Source organism: Galeopterus variegatus, unplaced genomic scaffold (assembly GCF_000696425.1).
Source record: "Galeopterus variegatus unplaced genomic scaffold, G_variegatus-3.0.2 Scaffold119, whole genome shotgun sequence".
NCBI classification, from domain to species: domain Eukaryota; kingdom Metazoa; phylum Chordata; class Mammalia; order Dermoptera; family Cynocephalidae; genus Galeopterus; species Galeopterus variegatus.
The window spans coordinates 1,195,501-1,216,773 of record NW_007726230.1 but is presented as its reverse complement, the minus strand read 5'-3'; the positions used below and the strand labels follow the sequence as shown (position 1 = coordinate 1,216,773).

The window sequence follows — 21,273 nt, the reverse complement described above, 5'->3', positions numbered from 1 at the left end:
CTTTCTTTCTTTCTTTCTTTTTTTTTTTTTTCCCTTTTTTTGTCTTTTTTCGTGTCCAGCAACGGATCGCAACCCTCAGTGTCGCGCCCGTACTGGACCGGGACCAGCAACGGGATCGCAGCCCTCGGTGTTGCGCCCGCACCTCGCTCAGCCAGTGAGCGGGAACCGGTCTGTATGTGGGATCCGAACCCTCGGCGGGAGCGCCGCCGCACTCCCAAGCGGCGCACTGTAGCAGTGCGCCACCGGGCCGGCCCTTATTTTATTTTTTAAATTACCAATTTCATTGCTCTCAAACCACCTTTTGAAGTTTAGGATACAAAAACATAAGTTTTCCCAGTAATGGAATAATGCATAAGAATAATGAAACAATCCATTTTGATTTGGTCATTTATAGTTCCTAGAGCAAATCTGGATGGAATGATTTTCCCCCTATCTTTTTCACTGACGTATCTCAAGTGTCTAGAACAGTATCAGACATATAGTATGCATTTATTAAATATTTGTTGAATGAATGTGCAAGAAACTTATTCAAAGAGAATGAATAGAAAATCCCCAAAGGAAAGCTAAAATGCTCCAGTTCCATTCAAAGAGTGACAATGGTCTTTTTTGTTTTTTGTCAGCTGTCTGGTACAGGGATCAAACCCTGGACCTTGGTGTTATCAGCACCACACTCTATGCTAACTGGCCAGCCCTACTATATAGTCTTTTAATATATCAAGAGGCAAAGAAATAAAAAGTTTATGACACAAAGAAAAGGGCAAAACAAACTGAATAACATATTTATAGCAGAAAACCTGCATATCCAGTATATTGTGCTGTCGTTACTTACTGTATCTGCAGCAGTCAGATTGATACCCAGTCCTCCAGCTCGTGTGCTTAACAGGAACACAAAGATGTCATTCCTGCAGAAAAGGAAGGGATATGTTAATAGGAAAAACTGAAAAGAAAAATGGTATATGGCAAAAGAAAGGGCTCTCTGAATATAGAACACAGAGTCAAAGAGTTTTGGTGGTTATCTAGGCCTGATTGACGTTTTCTTGAAATGGTGTACAAAGGTGCTCTGTTACTAAAATCAAATAATGGAAGACATCTTCCAATCTGCAGATAAACTTTTGCTTATACTTGCTTAATGTGAAGATTGATAGGCAATACAAGTTTAAACATGTAGCAGATATAACAAAAATATGTTACCATGGAAGTAGAGACCACTTTCTATGCAACAGTCATATTTTTAACAAGTTATACCATTCCTAGTTCTTACAGAGGGGCCAAATATATTAGTATTTCCTGCTGTTTACCCCGAGATTCATGACTTCCAATAGTTTGGAAAACTAATGATTATTATTCGAAAGCACTAATTTTAAGATGAAGAAAGTGATTTCCAGAAAGATGACCCAAGGTTAGGACTAACACCCAGACCATGACTTCTATGTGCTAAATTGAATTTAGGATCAATCCATGAAGATAGGCTGGAAGTCAAGTACTTTTGAGTGAATGCCAACACAGTCCTTACATAGAAACAATTAGATATAGTTTTCTTGGCTTCCTTTTATATCCAACATCCTTTTAAAGAAATAGAATTATAAATAAACCCCAGTATGTGCCACTGTCACTCATTCAGGCAATAATATTTACTGAGTATCTTCTCGGAACAGGGCCCATGCCAGATCACAAAGAGCAAGGCTTTTGACTGTAAGATTCATCTATGTACACACATACAAATAGGGGCTCAGTTTTAGCCCAGTTAACATACATAAACCTTAAGATTATCTTGTATTTTCATGTTCCTGCCACCTTAGGGTACTTCTAAAGGTAAGGGACCGAATTAAACTGGTGAGCAAACTTGACAGTACTCTAAATCCCTTTTCTTCATGTATATAGTGAGGAATACAACTGAAAATTCATTTAAAATAAATGTCAATCAAATTGAGGGTCACATCTATCATTGGTCATATTAGTTTGGTGGATCTGGACTACATTAAAGAAATTAATTAAAGAAAAATAGGACAGATTAGAAAATATTGGGGTAAGTACTGTTTTGTGAAATTTCAGATATGATATATAGGTGCTACATCACAATGTAAAATGAATTTTATTCTGTGGGTTCTAGCAAAATAAAAAAAAAGAAACACTGACATCAGGAGCTCTCATCCCTTCAGGCTATTCTTCCTTGGTAAAGTCACCTGACTGCTGAAAAGTCTGTTTCCCAGACTATAAAATGAAGATGCTATGCATACAGCTGAAGTGACTAACTGATGACATATCAACAAACATGAATATCAATGAAGGAACTATTTTGAAATAAGCATTCTGGTTAACCATTAAGCTTGGTAGGTCCAAGTAGAAATCTGCCCATTATTTGCATTTAATTAAACACAAATTTCCTAGGGTGGGCGTGAATAACAGAGCATATCTAGAGGCCTCTTGTAGGTCATGATTCCAAATGAAAGATCTACATGATTCCAAATGTATTCCCATGAAAGATCTACTAGTTTATCCTTGAATTTTATCATGAGGTTTAATATTTTATAATTTATAAGATGTCATCTTTTATGATTAAATCATACAGGGCAAACCAAAACGTTGAAGGACATCTGCCAATTTACTAACATATCTTCCCACAGTTATGGAATGATGTAAATGGAAGCATGGTACCTCGCAGGCCTAGGGAAGAATATTTAACCACAATACAGCTTCAAGTAAAAACTGAGGTTTTTAGGGCCATACTAGCCTCTAAAGAATAACCAATCCTTCCCACTCATACTATGAAGATTGCTCTTGCCTCATAAATCTTCCTCTCTAGCTTTGGTGGGTGCAGAGGCAGCAGGGTCAGAGGCTTCTCTCTGATCTCTGTGTAAGAGATGACAGAATCGTCCAATGGCAAGAACTTTTTTTTGTAATTCCTGAAGAGCCCAGAGTCTGAGTATGGGGTGAGGATGGGGGTGGAGGAACAGGTATGGGACTGGGAAGGAGGTACAAGGCAGCTGGGAAATACAACAAAAGAAAGGGTAGAGGTAGAAAGATGGGTCATTTCCATAGTCAGGACAGGCAGAGAGTAAAGTACCCAGATGTGGTGATCACTTACAAATAAGAACTATATACAGAAAAACACTAGTGGAAGTAATTTAGGTAAAAATAAATTAGTAGAAAAACATAAATATAATGGTAGAAAACATTTCTTTTGGGTATCAATTATGTACTAAGAAGATGCCTTCTGATGATGAGGTTTATGGTATGTAGCAAGGTTTGGCTATATTCATTGAAATTTTATCATACTGCAACAGAAAAATAAAGATTACAGAAACCTTGGATTGTTATAACCAAAGAAATTAAATTAGCTTCCATCCTAGATTATAGTGCTGGATTATTCATAAACAAAAACACTAACTCAAACAGCTGAGAAGTTCCTTTCTACTTGATAAACCTAGTATTGGTAATGTGAATTAATGTTTTAGAGGTTCTGACTAAACAGAAGAAAACAAAATCCCAGAAGGTAACATGGTGATTTGGGTGCCCTCTAGTGGGCTGAAAAGGAATTTCAACTCAGGGTCCCTGTTGGAAGCCTTAGACACCAGGCTTCTAGATGGTCTGTACAGCAAAAAAAAATGTAGCAAAGGCCTAGGTCTCACTCTCATTCTTCTTTAATGACCCACTGAGGTCTTTTTGCACCCAAATACCCAAATAATGCTAGGCATATAGTCAATTGCATTAAAGACTTGTTAAATGACTGAAAAAGAACCAGAATGAAAAGACACTAGAGGTCTACAATATCATACCAAGAAAAATTCATGACGTAGTCACTTTTTCTCAAGTTTTCCAAAGGGTCACCTGAGTAGTCAGATAATGGGATGGGGAGGGGGTGGTTATCTATTTGGTAAAGGTCTTGGGATAGGAGGAAGGGAAGCAAAGGCCAAAGCACCACAGAGCAAAGACCTTGTAATGGCTTCTAGAATCATGCACGGGTCACGTGTTCTGAATGTTGCCCAGTCAGGACATCCTGGCTGAACAGTCTTTAGTCTCAGTCAGACTTTTTCCTGGAAGGTTCCCTCATAAATAAATCTTGTATGAAGGGAATGTAAATGGCTTTTTATAGGAGTTCTTGTTTACTCTGGCTGACCTTTGAGCCATCAGGCTTTCCAGTTAAAACTACAACTTTTCTTTTGATGTCTTTCATTAATAATAATGAAAATACGTGGCAAGCCATGCTTTTTTGTTTTCAAAAACACCTGTCTTTTCCTCTGTATTGGGCTACTGCAGCCACTCAAATTGAGTTGAGAACTTTTCCCCATTTGGAGGAGTCAGCTTGATAAGCTCCTGGTCAGCATAGACACAGTTCGGATTCTATGAGAAGTAGATTATTTTTAGCCAAAATCCCAACTTTCAGCATCTAGCTTTTAATGAAGGAAGGGATCAGAAGAAGACTTTAGTCTCTTTTTTCATTTTGCCTAATATTAGATACAGGGTGTTAGAATGATGATTACCCAAATGCTGATTCTAAATAAACTCAATGCTTCCTAGGTAATTCTCAGTTATAGGATTTGCAGACTCAAGAACGTTTTCCTAATAAGAGCTGCGCAAAGTAAGACTTTTACTAAGTAAATATAGTACAATTTAACAGTGAAAAATACCATTCTTTTATATATTTATTTTTTTTGGTGGCTGGCCGGTACAGAATTGAACCCTGGACCTTGGTGTTATCATCAGCACCATACCCTAACCAAATGGGTTAACTGGCCAGCTCTGAAAAATACCATTCTTTTAGAGCTAAGCTTTTCAAAACTATTGTGTGCTACTAGGATTGCCCAAATAACTGTGCTTCACAAGTTAAAAGAGATTTTAGAGGTAATAAATTAGATACATCTGCTGATTTTTTCCACTAAAAAGTTACTGTGAAATCTACTGAGCCCTGGATCTCACAGCCCAGTTTTCTGGGAATTGGGTTAGGCAGGAGAACAGCTGTAGCTCTACAGCTAAGAAGCCCAAATCACTAGAAGTCAACATACTACAGCTGTGGTTGGAGTTTAAATCAGTAGAACTTTTCTACAAAGCAATCAGACAATATGCATAGAGTCTTAAATGTTCATATGCCTTCACCCAGTAATTTCCCTTATTTGAGTTTATGCTAAGAAAGTAATCTAAAACAGTGACGAGCTCTCTATATACAAAGATATTCACTTAACATTTTAACAGTAGAAAAGTGGTGTATATATACCCAGTGTAATGGAATACTGGTCATTAAAAATAATGATTGCATAGGCTGGTCTATTAGCCAGTTGGTTAGAGCATGTGGTTGATAACATCAAAGTCAGGGATTTGGATCCCTGTATCAGCCAGCCACCAAAAAAAATTTTTTTTAATTTTAAAAATCAACAAAAAATTATGATTGCAAAGACTTTTTTTTTTGTCCTTTTTGTGACCGGCCGCACCGCGCTCAGCCCGTGAGTGCACCGGCCATCCCTATATAGGATCCGAACCCGCGGCGGGAGCGCTGCTGCGCTACCAGCGCCGCACTCTCCCGAGTGCGCCACGGGCTCGGCCCGCAAAGACTTCTTAGTGACATGTGAAAATGTTTATGATACAATGTTAAGCGAAAGAAATAAGGACACAAAATCATATCTACAATACACTAACTGTGTAAATATAATCATACACACATTAAAGACGGATACACTGAAATATTAACAGTAGTAGGATTATGCGTGATTTTTATTTTCATCTTTAAATATTTTTCAAATTTTGCTCAATACGCACTTACTGTCATAATAAAGACTCCAACTGCTACTGAAAACAAAACAATCCCCCAAATTTTGCTGTTAACAAGATATTCAATTGTATAGTGGAAAAAAACACAACCAGTAATAGGAGAAATATATATTACTTAATGGCTTTTCTCATAACACACAACACACACCACCTCCTACCAGTGGGCCCACATTATGGATACTTCGGTATGACTGAGGAAAATACAGGCAATCTGGGGAAAACATACAGTCTCCAGATTTTGTACACAAGATTCCTGTTAGTTGGAGCTCTCAGGATGGAGTAGGAAGGATGCAGCAAAATACACTGTACTGGTTTCAGAATCAAAAAAAAGATGAAGATCACCTGGCAAACTTTTTATTCCCTCCTTTTTACCATAACAATGTGGTAAGCTAAGAGGCATGGCTATGCTCATATGTGTTTCAAATAACTTTGACTTTGGAATCTGCTGATAACTTTTGTGAGGTGAAAAGCTAGGTGACGCCACCCACACAGTTGCTCCCAGATAACAAACTTATATAGGTTCAAAGTAGATCTTCCCCTCCATTGTTGGTCAAACAGCCATCTGGAATTCTGGTGTATAGTTTTAACTTAGGAGTATTGGCCTAACTGGGTAAACACTATAAATGAAAACATCAGGATATATCTCCTTACCTGTACTCTATTGTAAAGAATAGCTCAATAGCAAACATTCTCAATCAGATGGCATTCCATGTGGAACCGTGGATGTGTTTTATGCTAAGTTATTTATGTCTGAATTAAACCATGCTTTAAAACTGAAATGAAAGCAATTAAAAATTGTAACCTAAATACAGATGTCTACGTGCTTAATTTTCTTCCCAAGAATTCAAAAGTTAAATATTAACAGGCCATGAAATTAAAGGCCAGAAAGTAAAAACTGTTCTGATCTGCGGACATTAAGATCTACTTTGTTCCTACGTTCTCCAGTAGAAGAAAATTAAGAGTGGAATTCAGCAGACCTATCACTAGTGAAGCTTGGCTTTCTCTTTGGAGAGAGCAGTAACCAGACACTGCTTACTACAAGGAGAACCTTCACTCTGGATAATTATGGCTCTATGAATCACCAGTATTCAGCAGGTGGTACTTGAAATTTCACAGGCTCATTAGCAAGTGGAGAGGTACTGTGGCTGAGAGCTGGCATATGAATAGATTGCACACTACTGCAACTTGTCATAATGCACTGTACTGCCATAATGCTAGAAGGAAAGTAGGAAAAAGAAAGGTATTTTTCCTTAAACTTGTACAAAATGAAATGCAGAAGGAAAATGCTAGAAGGAAAGTAGGAAAAAGAAAGGTATTTTTCCTTAAACTTGTACAAAATGAAATGCAGAAGGAAAATGCTAGAAGGAAAGTAGGAAAAAGAAAGGTATTTTTCCTTAAACTTGTACAAAATGAAATGCAGAAGGAAAATGCTAGAAGGAAAGTAGGAAAAAGAAAGGTATTTTTCCTTAAACTTGTACAAAATGAAATGCAGAAACAAACTAAAAATCAACTCTAGGTCAACACCCAAAGATGGCCACTGTTAACATTTAGGAATATAGCCTTGTGAATTTCTTTTCTATATACATATTATCCATTGAGGAGGATCTTGATTCACACCAGAAATCGTTTCTTTTATTACTCAAAGAAACAAGCACGGAGGTGGTAAGAAAGCGTATTTCAAACACACAAAAAAACTGGTATATTCATTCTCTCATTCTTGTTCTCTCGTTCTCTCTCTCTCTTGCTTGCTCTCTCAGACACATAGATCTGAATCATTATAAACAGATTTAGCAACCTTTTTTTTTTTTTTTTTTAAAGAAAGATGACCAGTAAGGGGATCTCAACCCTTGACTTGGTGTCAGCACCACGCTCTCCCAAGTGAGCTAACCGGCCATCCCTATATAGGGATCCGAACCCGTGACCTTGGTGGTATCAGCACCACACTCTCCCAAGTGAGCTAACCGGCCATCCCTATATAGGGATCCGAACCCGTGACCTTGGTGGTATCAGCACCACACTCTCCCAAGTGAGTCACGGGCTGGCCCTAGCAACCTCTTAAAATGGTAGGAACTATACTGACTACTTAACAATCCAAGATGTATTGGCATTTCCTTTAAACATATCATCTCAAGCACTAGAGGAAAATCAAAACAATTTTTGTAATTCCCATTAACATTACCTGTTCTGAAAATCAGCAACCATGTCCCGCCTCTCTGAGATCTTGGAGGAGCCATCAAGCCTCATGTAGGTATGCTTCCTGTAAACCATATATTCCTGCCAATCAAGGTAAAAGGATATAATAAGTCTGATGAAAATTACTGTATTCTAATTCTCACAAGCATGTACCCACCTTCTATCTCATCCATACTAGGGGCAACTCATTATTTCCAGAATGAGGAGAAAGCAATCCCAAAAGTAAAGGAACTTAATTTGTAAATGAGTTTACTGCCAATGTGTTAAAATCGAGGTCAACCTAATGACTACAACCATCCTCAATTTCAACTTGGAGACCAGTCTTATTCCTGCAGATTTCTTTAGGTTTCATGAAAACAAAACGAAACAAAACAGAATGAAATCCTTAAACTAAAATGGATTTTCAGTCACCAACTCGATGTTTTTCACAGCTGTGAATATATCTAGTTTTCTTTCAGTGAGTAACATTCACCCTAATGTGTTTCCCACAGCAAATCCTTGCTGACCAAATCTTTGAATTTACAGCCTAAGCTTCCTTCTCCCATCAGAGGATTCAATGCTTGTTATGGGAGACCTAAGCATCAGACTGATACAGAAGACAACGTGATTTTCATGGCAGAGAATGTTCGTGACATCATCTGTAAGAGGAATTACAACTTTTAGGAATGGAGATGAGACTTCAAGAGATGCAATGGAGAGAATGTCTCTCCATTCTTAGAAGCTGCAATTCCTTTTACGGATGATGTCCAAATGAACACTGATGTCCTTTTTTGTTACTTCAAATTACACTGATCACAATACAAAAAGTCCATCTGTAGAGGAACTATTAACAGAAGCTCAACAGCTGCCTATTTATAAGAAACACCATGAAACAGTTATTTCGGTTTTAAAATAAGTTTTCTCTATGGAAAAAGACTCATCATTTCTACATTTGGAGAATGTTTGTGTTAATTAGTGTTCTGTGCTCAAATGTTCTTCTATTTCCATATTCTCTGAGTTAGTTCTTATACATGGGTGGGCATTTCAGCCTACAAGTTTGCTGCAGTTTGGTATGCCTGTTGCAGCTATGCTGAGGCTTATTGTTAGAGTGAGTGAGCGCCAAGAACTTGGCAGAGGTCTCTGGCTAGGGCACCTGAGAAGTGAAGCTAGTCAACAGAGTAGAGAAGCTCACTGAGGCACAAACCTTCATTGTGTTTTATGTTGTTGTTGTTGCTTTAGCTGTTGTTGTTAAACTCTTTCTGCCTCAGGGTGGTTCCTTAAGAGCATTGATAATCAAAGAGAGAAAATATTCAGTCAAAGTGAGATAAAAGTTCAAATTTGGGAGTATAGCACTGTAACGGGACTGGGTTAATAGCAGAAAAGTAGGGAATGTTTTGGATAAAAACGAATTCAGGAAAGAGGATGAAAAATGATAGCATAATGATAGTCTTTAGAGGCTCACTATACTTTGGCAGCTAATCCAGAGAATGTTGCAATCTATAACAACAAAATAACTAAACTATATTTCAACAGCTCACAGAGAGTCTTCCATCCCACAGATTGGAATTTTAACAAAAAGGTAAGCTTCTTGCACAGGCACTTTTTTGCCTTTTAAACCAGAACTTCTAAACTCATCAGATCACTGATAAATATATCTTCTTGTAAATCTTGCTGTTCACATATTTACATATCAAGGTCAGCACAACAGAGATATTAATCCTAAACCATAATCTAATCAACCCTGACTACAAAGAGTCTGTGTTAGTGGAATATTATTCATCCTTAAGAAAGAAAAAAAAAAAAAAAATCCTGCTATTTGTGACAATAGGAATGAACCTGGAGGACATTATGCTAAGTGAAATAAGCTAGACACAGAAAGACAAATACTGCATGATCTCATTTATATGTGGAATCTAAAAAGTCAAATTCATAAAAGCAGACAGTAGAATGGTGGTTGTCAGGGGCTGGGGGTGGGGGAAATGGAGAGAGGTTGGCCAAAGGGTACAAAGGTTCAATTATACAGGATAAAAAGTTCAGGAGATCTAATGTACAGCATGGTGACTATAATTAATAATACTGTATTGCTTACATAAAATTTGCTAAGAGTGTAGATCTTAAATGTTCTCAGCACAAAAAAAGCATACCATGTGAGGTGAGGAGTATGTTAATTAGCTTGACTGTGATAGTAATTTCACAATATATACATATCTAAACATCATGTTGTCTACCATAGACATACACAATTTTTATTTATGAAGTATATACCTCAATAAAGCTGGAGTGAGGGAAAAGCTTCAAAAAATGATTCCAATAGATACTCTAAATTAGCAGCTGAGAACAACTGTTGTAGAAGGAAGGCATGACAGAGTCCCTTTGAACCATGGTATTTAGTATGACCCTCAGATGAGCAGCACTGGAGTTTGTTAGAAATGTAGAATTGAGGGGCACACCCCACATCTACTGAATCAGAATCTGCATTTTAACAACATGTGACTTGTAAACATTAAGTTTGAGAAACACTGTTGTAGAACATATGCTATTTTTAAAGCACTGGAACACTTTTTTCAAGCAAAATCTTATATAGAACCCCTCTAATACATAAAATAGATAAAAAGTATTACTATTCTGGTTGATGAAGAAGGGTGGGGAGTCCGAGGCCCCATCTTCTTAATCTCTACCCTGTCCTCTATCATATCCCACCAGTCTGAAAACCACTGTTTTATAATACAAGTTGAGAAAATAAGTCAGTTCTGGATCACATTCATAAATCCTACTTTTTAAGCAGTGGCATGCAAACAGATGTGTCAGCATAACTCAAAATAGTTTCAACAAATGCTTCTTACTCCTTTAAAGTACACTAAATAAAAGCAAATATTCACACCCCCAATGGTATCATACAAAGGCATTAGGCTTGGGCTGGTCAGTTAGCCCAGTTGTTTAGGATGTGGTGTTGAAGGGCCGGCCTGTGGCTCACTCAGGAGAGTGTGGTGCTGAGAACACCAAGGCCCCGGGGTTCAGATCCTATAAAGGGATTGCCGGTTAGCTCACTGGGTGAGTGTGATGCTGACAACACCAAGTCAAGCGTTAAGATCCCCTTACCGGTCATCTTTAAAAAAAAAAAAAATGATGTGGTGTTGATAACACCAAGGTCCAGGGTTTGATCTCTGTAATGGCCAGTGATATACTCCCCCCCTCCCCAAAAGGGGACTAGGCTCATCGTGTAGAAGTGACACTGATGTCTAGCATTTACTGAGCATTCACTAAGTGACAGCCACTGGTCTTAGTATTTTACCTAATTTAGCTTATCTAAAATACTCACAATAGCTTTCAAGGTAGGCACTATTCTCACTCCCATTTTACAGATGTTAAGCAAGGTACCTAAAGTTGACTTAGGAGGAAGGTAGCAGACCTAGGATTGGAACTCAAGCACACTGATTTCAGAGTCCTTGGCTTAATCCTCTGCTGCTTCCCAGATGAAAGAGGAACTCGCCACTATTAGCAGAAAAAAATAGTGGCAGGGGGAGCCCCATTAATCCTAAAGTTCTTAATATATTCTGTCCACAATTCCCATCCATCATCATCATAAAGAAAGGATAATTGGGCACTTGCAAAAATAAAGGCAAAATTTATATATCCCAATTATCAACCTTCCATTCTGAAACTTCTATTTCAAAGTTGCCTTTGATGTTCATTTTTTTTTTTTTTTTTTTTTTTTTTGTTGCTCCCGCGCCTCGCTCAGCCAGTGAGCGGGAACCGGTCTGTATGTGGGAGCCGAACCCTCGGGCGGGAGCGCCGCCGCGCTTCCCAAGCGGCGCACTATCCAGTGCACCACCGGGCCGGCCCTTGATGTTCATTTTAATCTGATTTCACTTTGATAAAACAATTTGGAGGAAGGACTCGATATGACCCACAAACCTGCTGATGTGGTGTAACTTTATTTTCTTAGACATACTATTTTCCATCTTTGGGGAATATCACCAGCAAAAATTAAGGCTCCTCTCTATGTCTGTTACAACTTCTCTATATTCCAAACAAACTACACCAAGGGAGTGAAATATGACATTCGTATCTCTCTTATCTAATACAGAGCCCTTTGGAGCAAGACCTCTAATACAAGGCACTCATGAGCCCATCATAATCTGCTTTCAACCTACTTGTGTTATTTCCTTTTCTCCTCTACCATATGTTCCATTCACACTGTCTTATTCCACTCAAGTGTCTTGTACCTTCCCATCTCTCTGCCTTTTTACATACAACTTCTTTAGTCTCAAATTCCCTTCGCCCTGATGCTAAAATTCTAAGTTCAGCTCAGACATTAACTGCCTATGTGAAGCCTTCAGAGTGACCCAGTTAGAAATAAACACATCTTGGGCCGGCCCAGTGGCGCACTCTGTAGAGTGCGGCGCTTGGGAGTGCGGCAGCACTCCCGCCGAGGGTTCGGATCCCATATAGAGACCGGTCCGCTCACTGGTTGAGCGCGACGCCGAGGGTTGCGATCCCGTTGCCGGTCGCGGTGCAGGCACGACACTGAGGGTTGCGATCCCGTTACCGGTCACGAAAAAAGACAAAAAAGGGGAAGAAAAAAAAAAAAAAAGAAATAAACACATCCCTCTTGCTATTCTCAGCTCTGTTCATGCTTCAGTTTGTCACTAGTATTAGGGTTCATTTGACAGTAATTTGTCTATGTATAAAGATACTTCAAAAAGTTCATGGAAAGATTTGTATTATCTTTTAATTCTAGTTTTCCACGAACTTTTAGAAGTCTCCTCCACTAGATACACTCCTTGAAGTCAAAAACCATGTTTAACTGATATTTGCATCATAGCATAATGTCTTGCTCACAGGTGAATTAAAAAAAAAAAAAGAATTAAATAGATTATAAACACCGTGGATATAAGTTGATGAACTTCTTTCTATTATTCCTAAGACCTAACAAAAATTCTATTGACAGTGACCCCAATTTGCTTTTCATTCCATGGGGCAGTTTTAGAATACCCAGCTTCCCAGTATAGAATCACAACTCCCAAATGTAACTTGGAGTTTTAAGAGAAGCCATCTCAGAGATGACAGAATGTTTGTTCAGGATGAATCTTCCCCCAGTTAGGTATTGCACTTGGGTGGCTGACTGGGCAAGTTACACAATCCAATGTTTCAACTGTCATCATTAGCTATGGATTATCTGGAGTTTAATTCTGTGTTGCACTATTTTGTTTCTTTCTTTCTTTCTTTTTTTTTTAAGCAGCTGGTCAGTCTGGGGATTCATACCCTCAACCTTGGTGTTACAACTCTGCACTCCAACTAAGCTAACCGGCCAATCATGCACTATTTTCATATACTGGTACAGTTCCAGATTTGTCTGGATTTCAGTACTTAACAATCACGCCACATACTGCATCAGTTGGCTGACCTTTTGCAATTACTTTTAGATTGCATAGAAAATACTGAGTGGCTTATTTCCTTAAACTACAGATTCAGTTGCTTGATGCAAGAGGAATGAATATCAAAAGAGAAGACACAGAGATAACATAAGTCATATGTAATGAGTTAAAAGCTTATGACAACAGCTAGAATATGGAGGGTTGGGGGTCCCTAAATATGGTAAGACTGGTGGTGGTAGGAAAAGTTTTGTCTGAAATTCAGCTGGAAAACACCACCCCAACTGCACAAAAGCTATGTCTGTTTCCATAGTACCCCCAATAGCCAAGACCCTATAGGTGACTCAGTAAATATAAAATAGACCAATAACATAACATTTATACTATATGGATGTCATGTGAAAAGATAAAACATTTCTGAATACAAAATTCTAGTTGGAAGATCTGATATATACATAAGAAATTTATTAAAGGGGCCGGCCCTGTGGCGCACTCGGGAGAGTGTGGTGCTGGGAGCGCAGCGACGCTCCCGCCGCGGGTTTGGATCCTATATAGGACTGGCCGGTGCGCTCGCTGGCTGAGCGCGGTGCGGACGGCACCAAGGCAAGGGTTGCAATTCCCTTACCGGTCACGAAAAAGACAAAAAAAAAAAAAAAAAAAGAAAGAAAGAAATTTATTAAAGTCAGATTTTTACCAAAGAGAAAAAGGAGGCAATCAATCACATCAGAAAACACTGAACAAATACTAAGTGCCCAGAACTAGTATTTGTCACAGAATGGAAATCTGGCTATTTAGAAGCATGTGAATTTTTACTGTCTTTTAGTTCTGCTAAGTCTCAGAAACAGAGAGACAAACAAATGGCTAGAGCTAAGACACAGAACAAAAAACCCCAAAAAATGTTTGATGAAAAAGAGATGCTGATATGCTCCACAACTACATAACAGAGCTTCAATGCCCCTATGTGAATTTCTAAATCCTATTCTATTGAAAATAGTCTTCCCTCTTTGTATAGGATATAAGATGTCAAAGGAAAAAGGAGAATCCAGAAGAAAAAAAGCCAATATTTTGAGACTCAAGAAGGAAGGCAAGGTCAAGGTTTTTTGTTTGTTTTGTTTTGTTTTGTTTTTTAAAGAAAAGGTCAAGTGTACTCAATGGAAAGCATCTATACAGAAGGTCCTTTCTATAACATGATCCTTAGGGTTCATGCACTAGGTCATATTTTAATGCTGAAACATGGCTTTAATGAATGTTTAACACTGAAAGCTTCCATATAAAAGTGAAAATACTCTCTGAAACATTAAAAAAAAGTAGACCTAGTCCTGCACTATCCCAAAGCCCACGATACATTAACATATCAGTAAATGGTTAGACATACAGTTAACATTGTAGGCATTGTAATTACATGTCCACAAAATAGATTCTATTTAAGGATTAACCTCTTGGGATGAAAAATGTGGTTCATTTGAGAGAATATTATTAATAAGGATGAAGAAACAACATTAGTATAGTATTAAGGAAATGAGATGGCAGTTTCATTTTAGTTTTTGAAACATACAATCAGTTGCAACATTTTCTGGCTTCAGTGTCCTAGATGCATGTCATACATATGGCTAAGGAATGTCAGCAGTTGTCAAACTCAGGCTTTGAATTTGATTTTCTCTAATTTAGAATTCCCCATAGAGAGGTGCATCTACACTTAGAGATGGTTCTCAAGCTGCCTTGTTTGCAAAGCCTATCCACTAAGTCCACCCCATAAAAACAACTGCTGGATGACAGACACATAGGAAGTGACCCTGATAAGTAGGGTTTACAGCACTCACCCTAAACAAAACTAATTATCATACTTTGTTTCACTTATTTTAGTAATATTTAATACCTAGAAGTATGCAATATACAGAATGAAGGACTCAAATTTAGGGCTGTTTCAAATTTAAACTACCTACACTCACCTTCACCTACCAGACCTAGCTTATTTACTCACCCACGTTCCCTTGGAACTTCGCTTTAATATGAATCAAGTTTTAGGACTGTATAATATACTGATATAGCCTTGGAAAAGAAAGATCATTACCTTCCTCACTAAATCCTTAGCATACTTTTTCTATAATTTTTAGCAGCTGAAGATCATTATTTCATCTGTACTTTCCCTGACTGTTCATGACAAGTGCATTCTACCTAAAAAGAGCTACCCTGTAGGAGTTAACTCATAGTTTTGGCTACTGGCTTCATTTAGTTTGAACAGAACATTAGAGATGCAGGCAGTACTTTTATTTTGGATTACTGCTGTTAGGGCTGTTAACATAGTCAAGATTTACATCAAGTACAATGGCTTAATCACCTTTTTTATGGTGACTTATAGTCCCTTATGAGCATTGTTCCATCATTTAGAAATAGGTGATCTACTCATAATACAAACGAGAAAGTTTGATCTGTTAGCATTCAGGTTGGCATTTATATAAAACCTAAGATTTAGTGATTAGATTGACCTCAAATATTATTTATGTCCCTTGCTAAAAGTTGTCAGATTATTAAAAGAAGCCTGCCATCAAATTCAGATAAACTCACTACAAAATTTAGCGAGCAAACCTTGGCTTTCAAAGAGCCTAAAAACCTCCCCTATTGCAATCTTTCATTCCTTTTGACCTGATGTGATCCCAATTCCCTTACTCCTAGACAGGGATGATCATGGTCCAATTTCTACTTACTTATTACTATTTCCTGGAGTAGCAGGAATAGAACATAAAGTCCTAGATATCAGTATATAAAACCCAAGGAAAAACACGAGAATATTTATATATTCCTCACATCTAGGTGCTTTAGCCTCTTGAACTTTCTTACATATTCACTTCAGTAGTTTGTGATTATTTGTTCTCAAACTCTCCTGTTTCTATATCCATGACCTCCTCTCCCTCAAATAATAAGCCACTACTCAGACAAAAATTAGAAAGAACCCCAACACAGAAGTAATTAAAGGAACAAAGGCAGGGGCTGGCTGCACCTCTGGGCCCACCTGGGGACCCGAGGCATGGAGAAGGGGACCGGACCCCCCTCCCACAATAAGGCACACTGCCAACACCTTGGGGCCTGCCTGGGGAACTGAGGCATGGAGCCAGGGACCAACCCCCCCCCCCAACCAGGCACACCACGCCAGCGCCTCAGGGCCTGCCCGGGGACCTGAGGTATGGAGCTGAGGACCAGACACTTCCCACAACCAGGCACACCACAAATACCAAGGAACATGCCAAAAACATCACCTCCATGTGGGTGGCCCACCAGAGCCACCACAATAACCATGGCTGCCACAAAAGTGGCTAGATGCCACAACCACCATGCAGGTGGTCCACCAGCCACTGGAGTGCATTGACACAAGGAGAGTCACCAGCAGAGATAAAGAAAAGAAGAGGAGTCTCTCTCCATAAAGCCCTTTTCAGAGTGACAGAAGAAGCATCTGCTCTACGATAATATTGGGGAACCTGATCATACCTCTCAGCATTGGACAGATCATCTAGGCAACAAATCAACATAGTAACCTTTATTCTTTCAGAAGGAGAGAAGAAATCTAGGGTAATTAGAGGGGGGGAGTGTGAAGAGAGAGGGGGATGAGGAGAGATTGGACAAGGGGCATAAAGATAATTATGATTTGTAATAATATATATGCTAGTAATATTGATTTGATCAACATATCTCAATGTTGAACCCCAAAAATATGTATAATCAATTCTGATTCAATAAAAATTAAAAATAAAGGGGCATAAAGATAATTATGATTTGTAATAATATATATGCTAGTAATATTGATTTGATCAACATATCTCAATGTTGAACCCCAAAAATATGTATAATCAATTCTGATTCAATAAAAATTAAAAATAAAGAAAGAAAGAATTAAAAAACCCAAAAAACTGGGGCTGGCTGGTAAGCTCAGTTGGTTGGAACAGTCTTATAATACCAAGGTCAAGGTCCCATACTGGCTAGCCTACCTCCACCCCTCCAAAAAAAAAAAAAGAAAGAAAGAAACAAAAGCTGCCCTGCACAATAAGACACAGCTATATCTTTTACCACTAGCCCAGTGGCTGTCAACCTTGGTTGCATATTAGAATCAGCTCAGGAGCTTTTAAATATCCTGATGCCCAGGCCTCATTCCAAACTTATTAAGTAAGAATCTCTGAAGATGGGACAGACATCAATATTTTTTAAAGCTTCCCAGGTGATTGCAACATGTAGTCAAGTTGAGAACCACTACATTAACTCAGATTGAATAGCTGCTCTCTGCTTTTTTACACAGAAAACTAATTCCAAATCTTATTTTTCATACAGAATTTCAGAGGACTTTTCAGAAAGATTGCTAGGCTGTGAACTACTTCAAAATTCAGGAATTTTTTTCCCTAGTAAAATAAGGGCATAAGGGTGTTCTATTTCATTGGTGTAGGGAAGGAGGAGGAAGTCCTTTGCATACTCTCCAACTCCCAGGATCCACTTCTGCTCTCTATATTATAGACTGTAAAATCACAAAGAGGAGTTTTGGGATTCTTATGAAGCAGAAATGACATTAGTTATGAACATCTGAGCCATACAAGTTAAATATCCTAGGTCCCCAAGATTCCTTCTCCTACCTCCAGAAGGTCTATCATCCTGGTCATCTGGGAGTAGATAAGGACCCTATGTCCTTGAGACTTGAGCCGAGTCAGCAGGACATCAAGGGCATATAGCTTTCCACTGTCAGTGATGAGGCTCTCCTTGCCTGGGGAGAAGAAAAACGGGGAGGAGGAAACTATTTAATTAAAGCAACAAGATCACTCACTGCAAAGCTGTATGCAGCCAGAATTACTACAACCAGGATGCTTGTCAACAAGAGAGCAGGAAAGTGCTCTAGGGAAGAATGCAAATGTTAAATCATGACTTCAGGAGTGCTCTGGGAAGAAATATCCTGAAAGAGGGAGATGTAGGTTATCTTCCAACTTACAGCTCCCAATCAGACATCTGCCGCTAAGGCATCTGAAATCTTCCCTACTCTACTTTCTTACTCAGGGGACACCAGGTACACGTGGACATCTATGAGTGATGTCTATGTGGTATCTCCTGTAAGTGACCTGAAAAATCTTTATTTTCTTTGTTCACCTTATCTCTAGATATGTGTTTTGGCTAGTTCTGTGGTTAAGTGTTTATGTCCAGAAAGCATGAGAATGTATAGAAACAAGGGGTGCTCCTGCCTTCCTTGGGAGATACTTAAATACCAAGAAATGCAAATAAACATACCCCGCCTTGACCCTTTTTTTCTAAACACCAAAATGCTTTCTCCTGTATTATTTCAAATAGGTTGGTTGGTAAATATCATTAATCCAAGCTGTAATTTACCTTAAAGACACCACGGCTTGTTCAGTTTTTTGGAAAGACTGACTTTGGGTTTCTCTGAAATGAAGCTGCTTTCACTCACTAACTTGTGCTTTCTCCTTCCTCTTCCCATAAGAAAAGGATTTCATCCAGAGATCTTGAAAGAACACTTAACTCACAAATTTTCATCTTATCCATTCAGTATCATTCAACTCCCATCATATTTCAGGAAGCAGAGTTTCCTGTTTGCAGACTGGTCCATAAACATGCCCTAAACAATTGCTGCTATTCAAAGGGGAAGAGATGAGGCTTAAAGGATTGTGTACGAGTATATGTGGAAGTGGCTGTGGCACACAAAAAGGGAGACAGGATAGAGGTATTACACAGACAACTAACAACTAAAAGTAAAAGAAAACTATTAAGAAAAACACACTGTCCATCCTTAGTTTCTGGTCTTGACTGAACCCATGGCTTTTCCTCAGAACTGCAGAGGCTGACTGTTGAAAGCAATCCAAGTGTTCTCAACAGTCACTTCTCTGTTCTCACCACTATTTGCCAAGTGCACAATTATTGTATAAACTGAACAAGAACGGATGTGCTGACAGCACCATAACAAATCATCAGCCACTCTGTTTTTGCTAAAAAGCCACAGGTCCTGGCTATTTACTCCTCTGCATTGTACCCTGCCTTTTCCCACCTTCAGAATGCTTCCAGGCCACATCTCTCCCTCCACGACCCCCTCCCTGACACTGCCACACACCTTTTTCAGCCTCTGTGTTTGGTCCTGTTTAGGTTATTGAAATGCTCTTCTTTTTGCTGGTCTCCTTACAAACATAATCAAATGACTACAGCTGGGACAGAACTGACTGCTAAGCCCCTTCCCTAGCACCAGACAAGGAGGCCTGTATAAATGCCAAGTCTAATCAGGCAGGAAAGCCTTCATAACAACTTTAAGGTTTTCTTGTCACAATTACCCTACTCCTTTAATTGGATTTTCTGAGGTCTCTCGATTTTGATAGTTCCTAAATATTCCCCACAAAGATACCAATCAGCTTTAGACATGTTTTTCTGCTCTTGTAAAAGCACAAGAAAGTGAAAAAAAAGAAACATTTTTCAGCCATTGAGTGATAGCGGGTAAGCTAAACTCATCAGAGTTCTGAGCCTGCTTATCTTCTCTCTCCATTCAGATATACTCCCTGAATACAAACATTAAAGCATACACAAATTTGTCTTGTGTCTGAATTTTCAGAAGCTTCAATTCATTTCAAAATTGTTAATTCAATGGTTTTCACACATTCCTTCTTCCCACATCTACTTTATTTTGTTAAGCAGACTGAACTGATGCTAGGAATAGAAAAGCTCAGAGAGGGGCCAAGCCCGTGGTGCACTTGGGAGGGTGCGGTGCTGGGAGCGCGGCGGCACTCCTGCCGCGGGTTCGGATCCTATATAGGGATGACTGGTGCGCTCACAGCGCTCACTGGCTGAGCGCGGTGCGGCTGGTCTCAAAAAGGAAAAAAAAAAAAAAAAAAAAAGAAAGAAAAGCTCAGAGAGGATAGAACTCTGATGTGCCTAAAGGAAGTAAGAAGTGATACCTACTGTCAATTTGTTATTGAGTAGGTGGGGAAAGTAAAAGTGGATGAATTGGACTTCTCTGGACTGCCCTGAAAGGAAAGGCCTAAAAAGAAACAGACTTCAGCAACAGCCTTAAAACATACAAGCAATAACAATATTTCTGATACTAATGTGAGCATGCTAGATGGAGGATACCAGCCCCTATTATTTATCCTTAGTAAGATATGTAGAAAAAACAGGTTTCTTTCTCTGCACATACTGGTGTCTTTGGGGCCCGACATTCATTACCCAATTTTTTAGGAGTTACTAAGGTTGCACTGGACAAGAGCACCACGTATTGCTAAGCAGGGCACAGAGCCAGAGGAAGCACAATTCCCTATAAATCAGGCTGATTCTGCCAAGTCAAACCCATGTCTAGCCCCTTCTTTAAAATATGAACTCAAAAAACCTTGAAATGAACAGACCCATCCCACTCTCTTACCATCTTTCCTACAATCCTATGGTATTTTCATTCAGATACAGGTTCTTACTATCCACAGTATAAGATCCCATTCAGAGACAAAACAAAAAGAATGTATCGCACAGTAGTAAAATTAGGATAACAGATCAAATAATATCTCTCTTTTCCAAGGAAAGGAGCCTTTTGAAGGGATTGTACATCTTTCTGGTGAAATGTGGAGAAGCAATCAAGGTGTGAAACCCAGGAGATTTTGGTCAGTCTCTCAAGAAATGTAATGGAACCAACCCTTCCCAGGGAAACAGAAAATGTAAAAGTATAGAGGAAAGAGAGATAAAATACAGGTTCCAGTGACCCCGCCCCAGCTAGTCTACAGAGCACAATGGGATCAGTGAGGAGCTGGTTGGTTCTCACAGTAAACAGCCAGTGAGGCTGGTGCTTTTTATCGATGCAAAAAGAACTCAGACACTTCCTGCTATTTAAACATGGTCCATTTTTCTTTCAAAGAACAGGAAAAGCCATGAGAGATTCCCACAGCACCAGCAGTAAACCTTCTACTCCCGTACTGGGAACTAAGGAGTCAAAATGAAGACGGGAGAAAGG

General features: G+C 38.9%; 1 protein-coding gene across 1 annotated transcript in view; it reads right to left on the bottom strand.

The window, feature by feature from the left end:
* The window catches only part of INO80 (INO80 complex subunit), a 101,851-nt gene that overhangs the window by 16,748 nt on the left and 63,830 nt on the right, over positions 1 to 21,273 (bottom strand). Inside the window, exons 26-28 of the mRNA XM_008587712.1 lie at positions 17,924 to 18,051; positions 7,943 to 8,037; positions 830 to 902 (exon numbers count right to left, since the gene is read on the bottom strand). Of these exons, the coding sequence (XP_008585934.1) occupies positions 830 to 902; positions 7,943 to 8,037; positions 17,924 to 18,051 (296 nt within the window). The remainder of the gene's footprint in view (positions 1 to 829; positions 903 to 7,942; positions 8,038 to 17,923; positions 18,052 to 21,273) is intronic.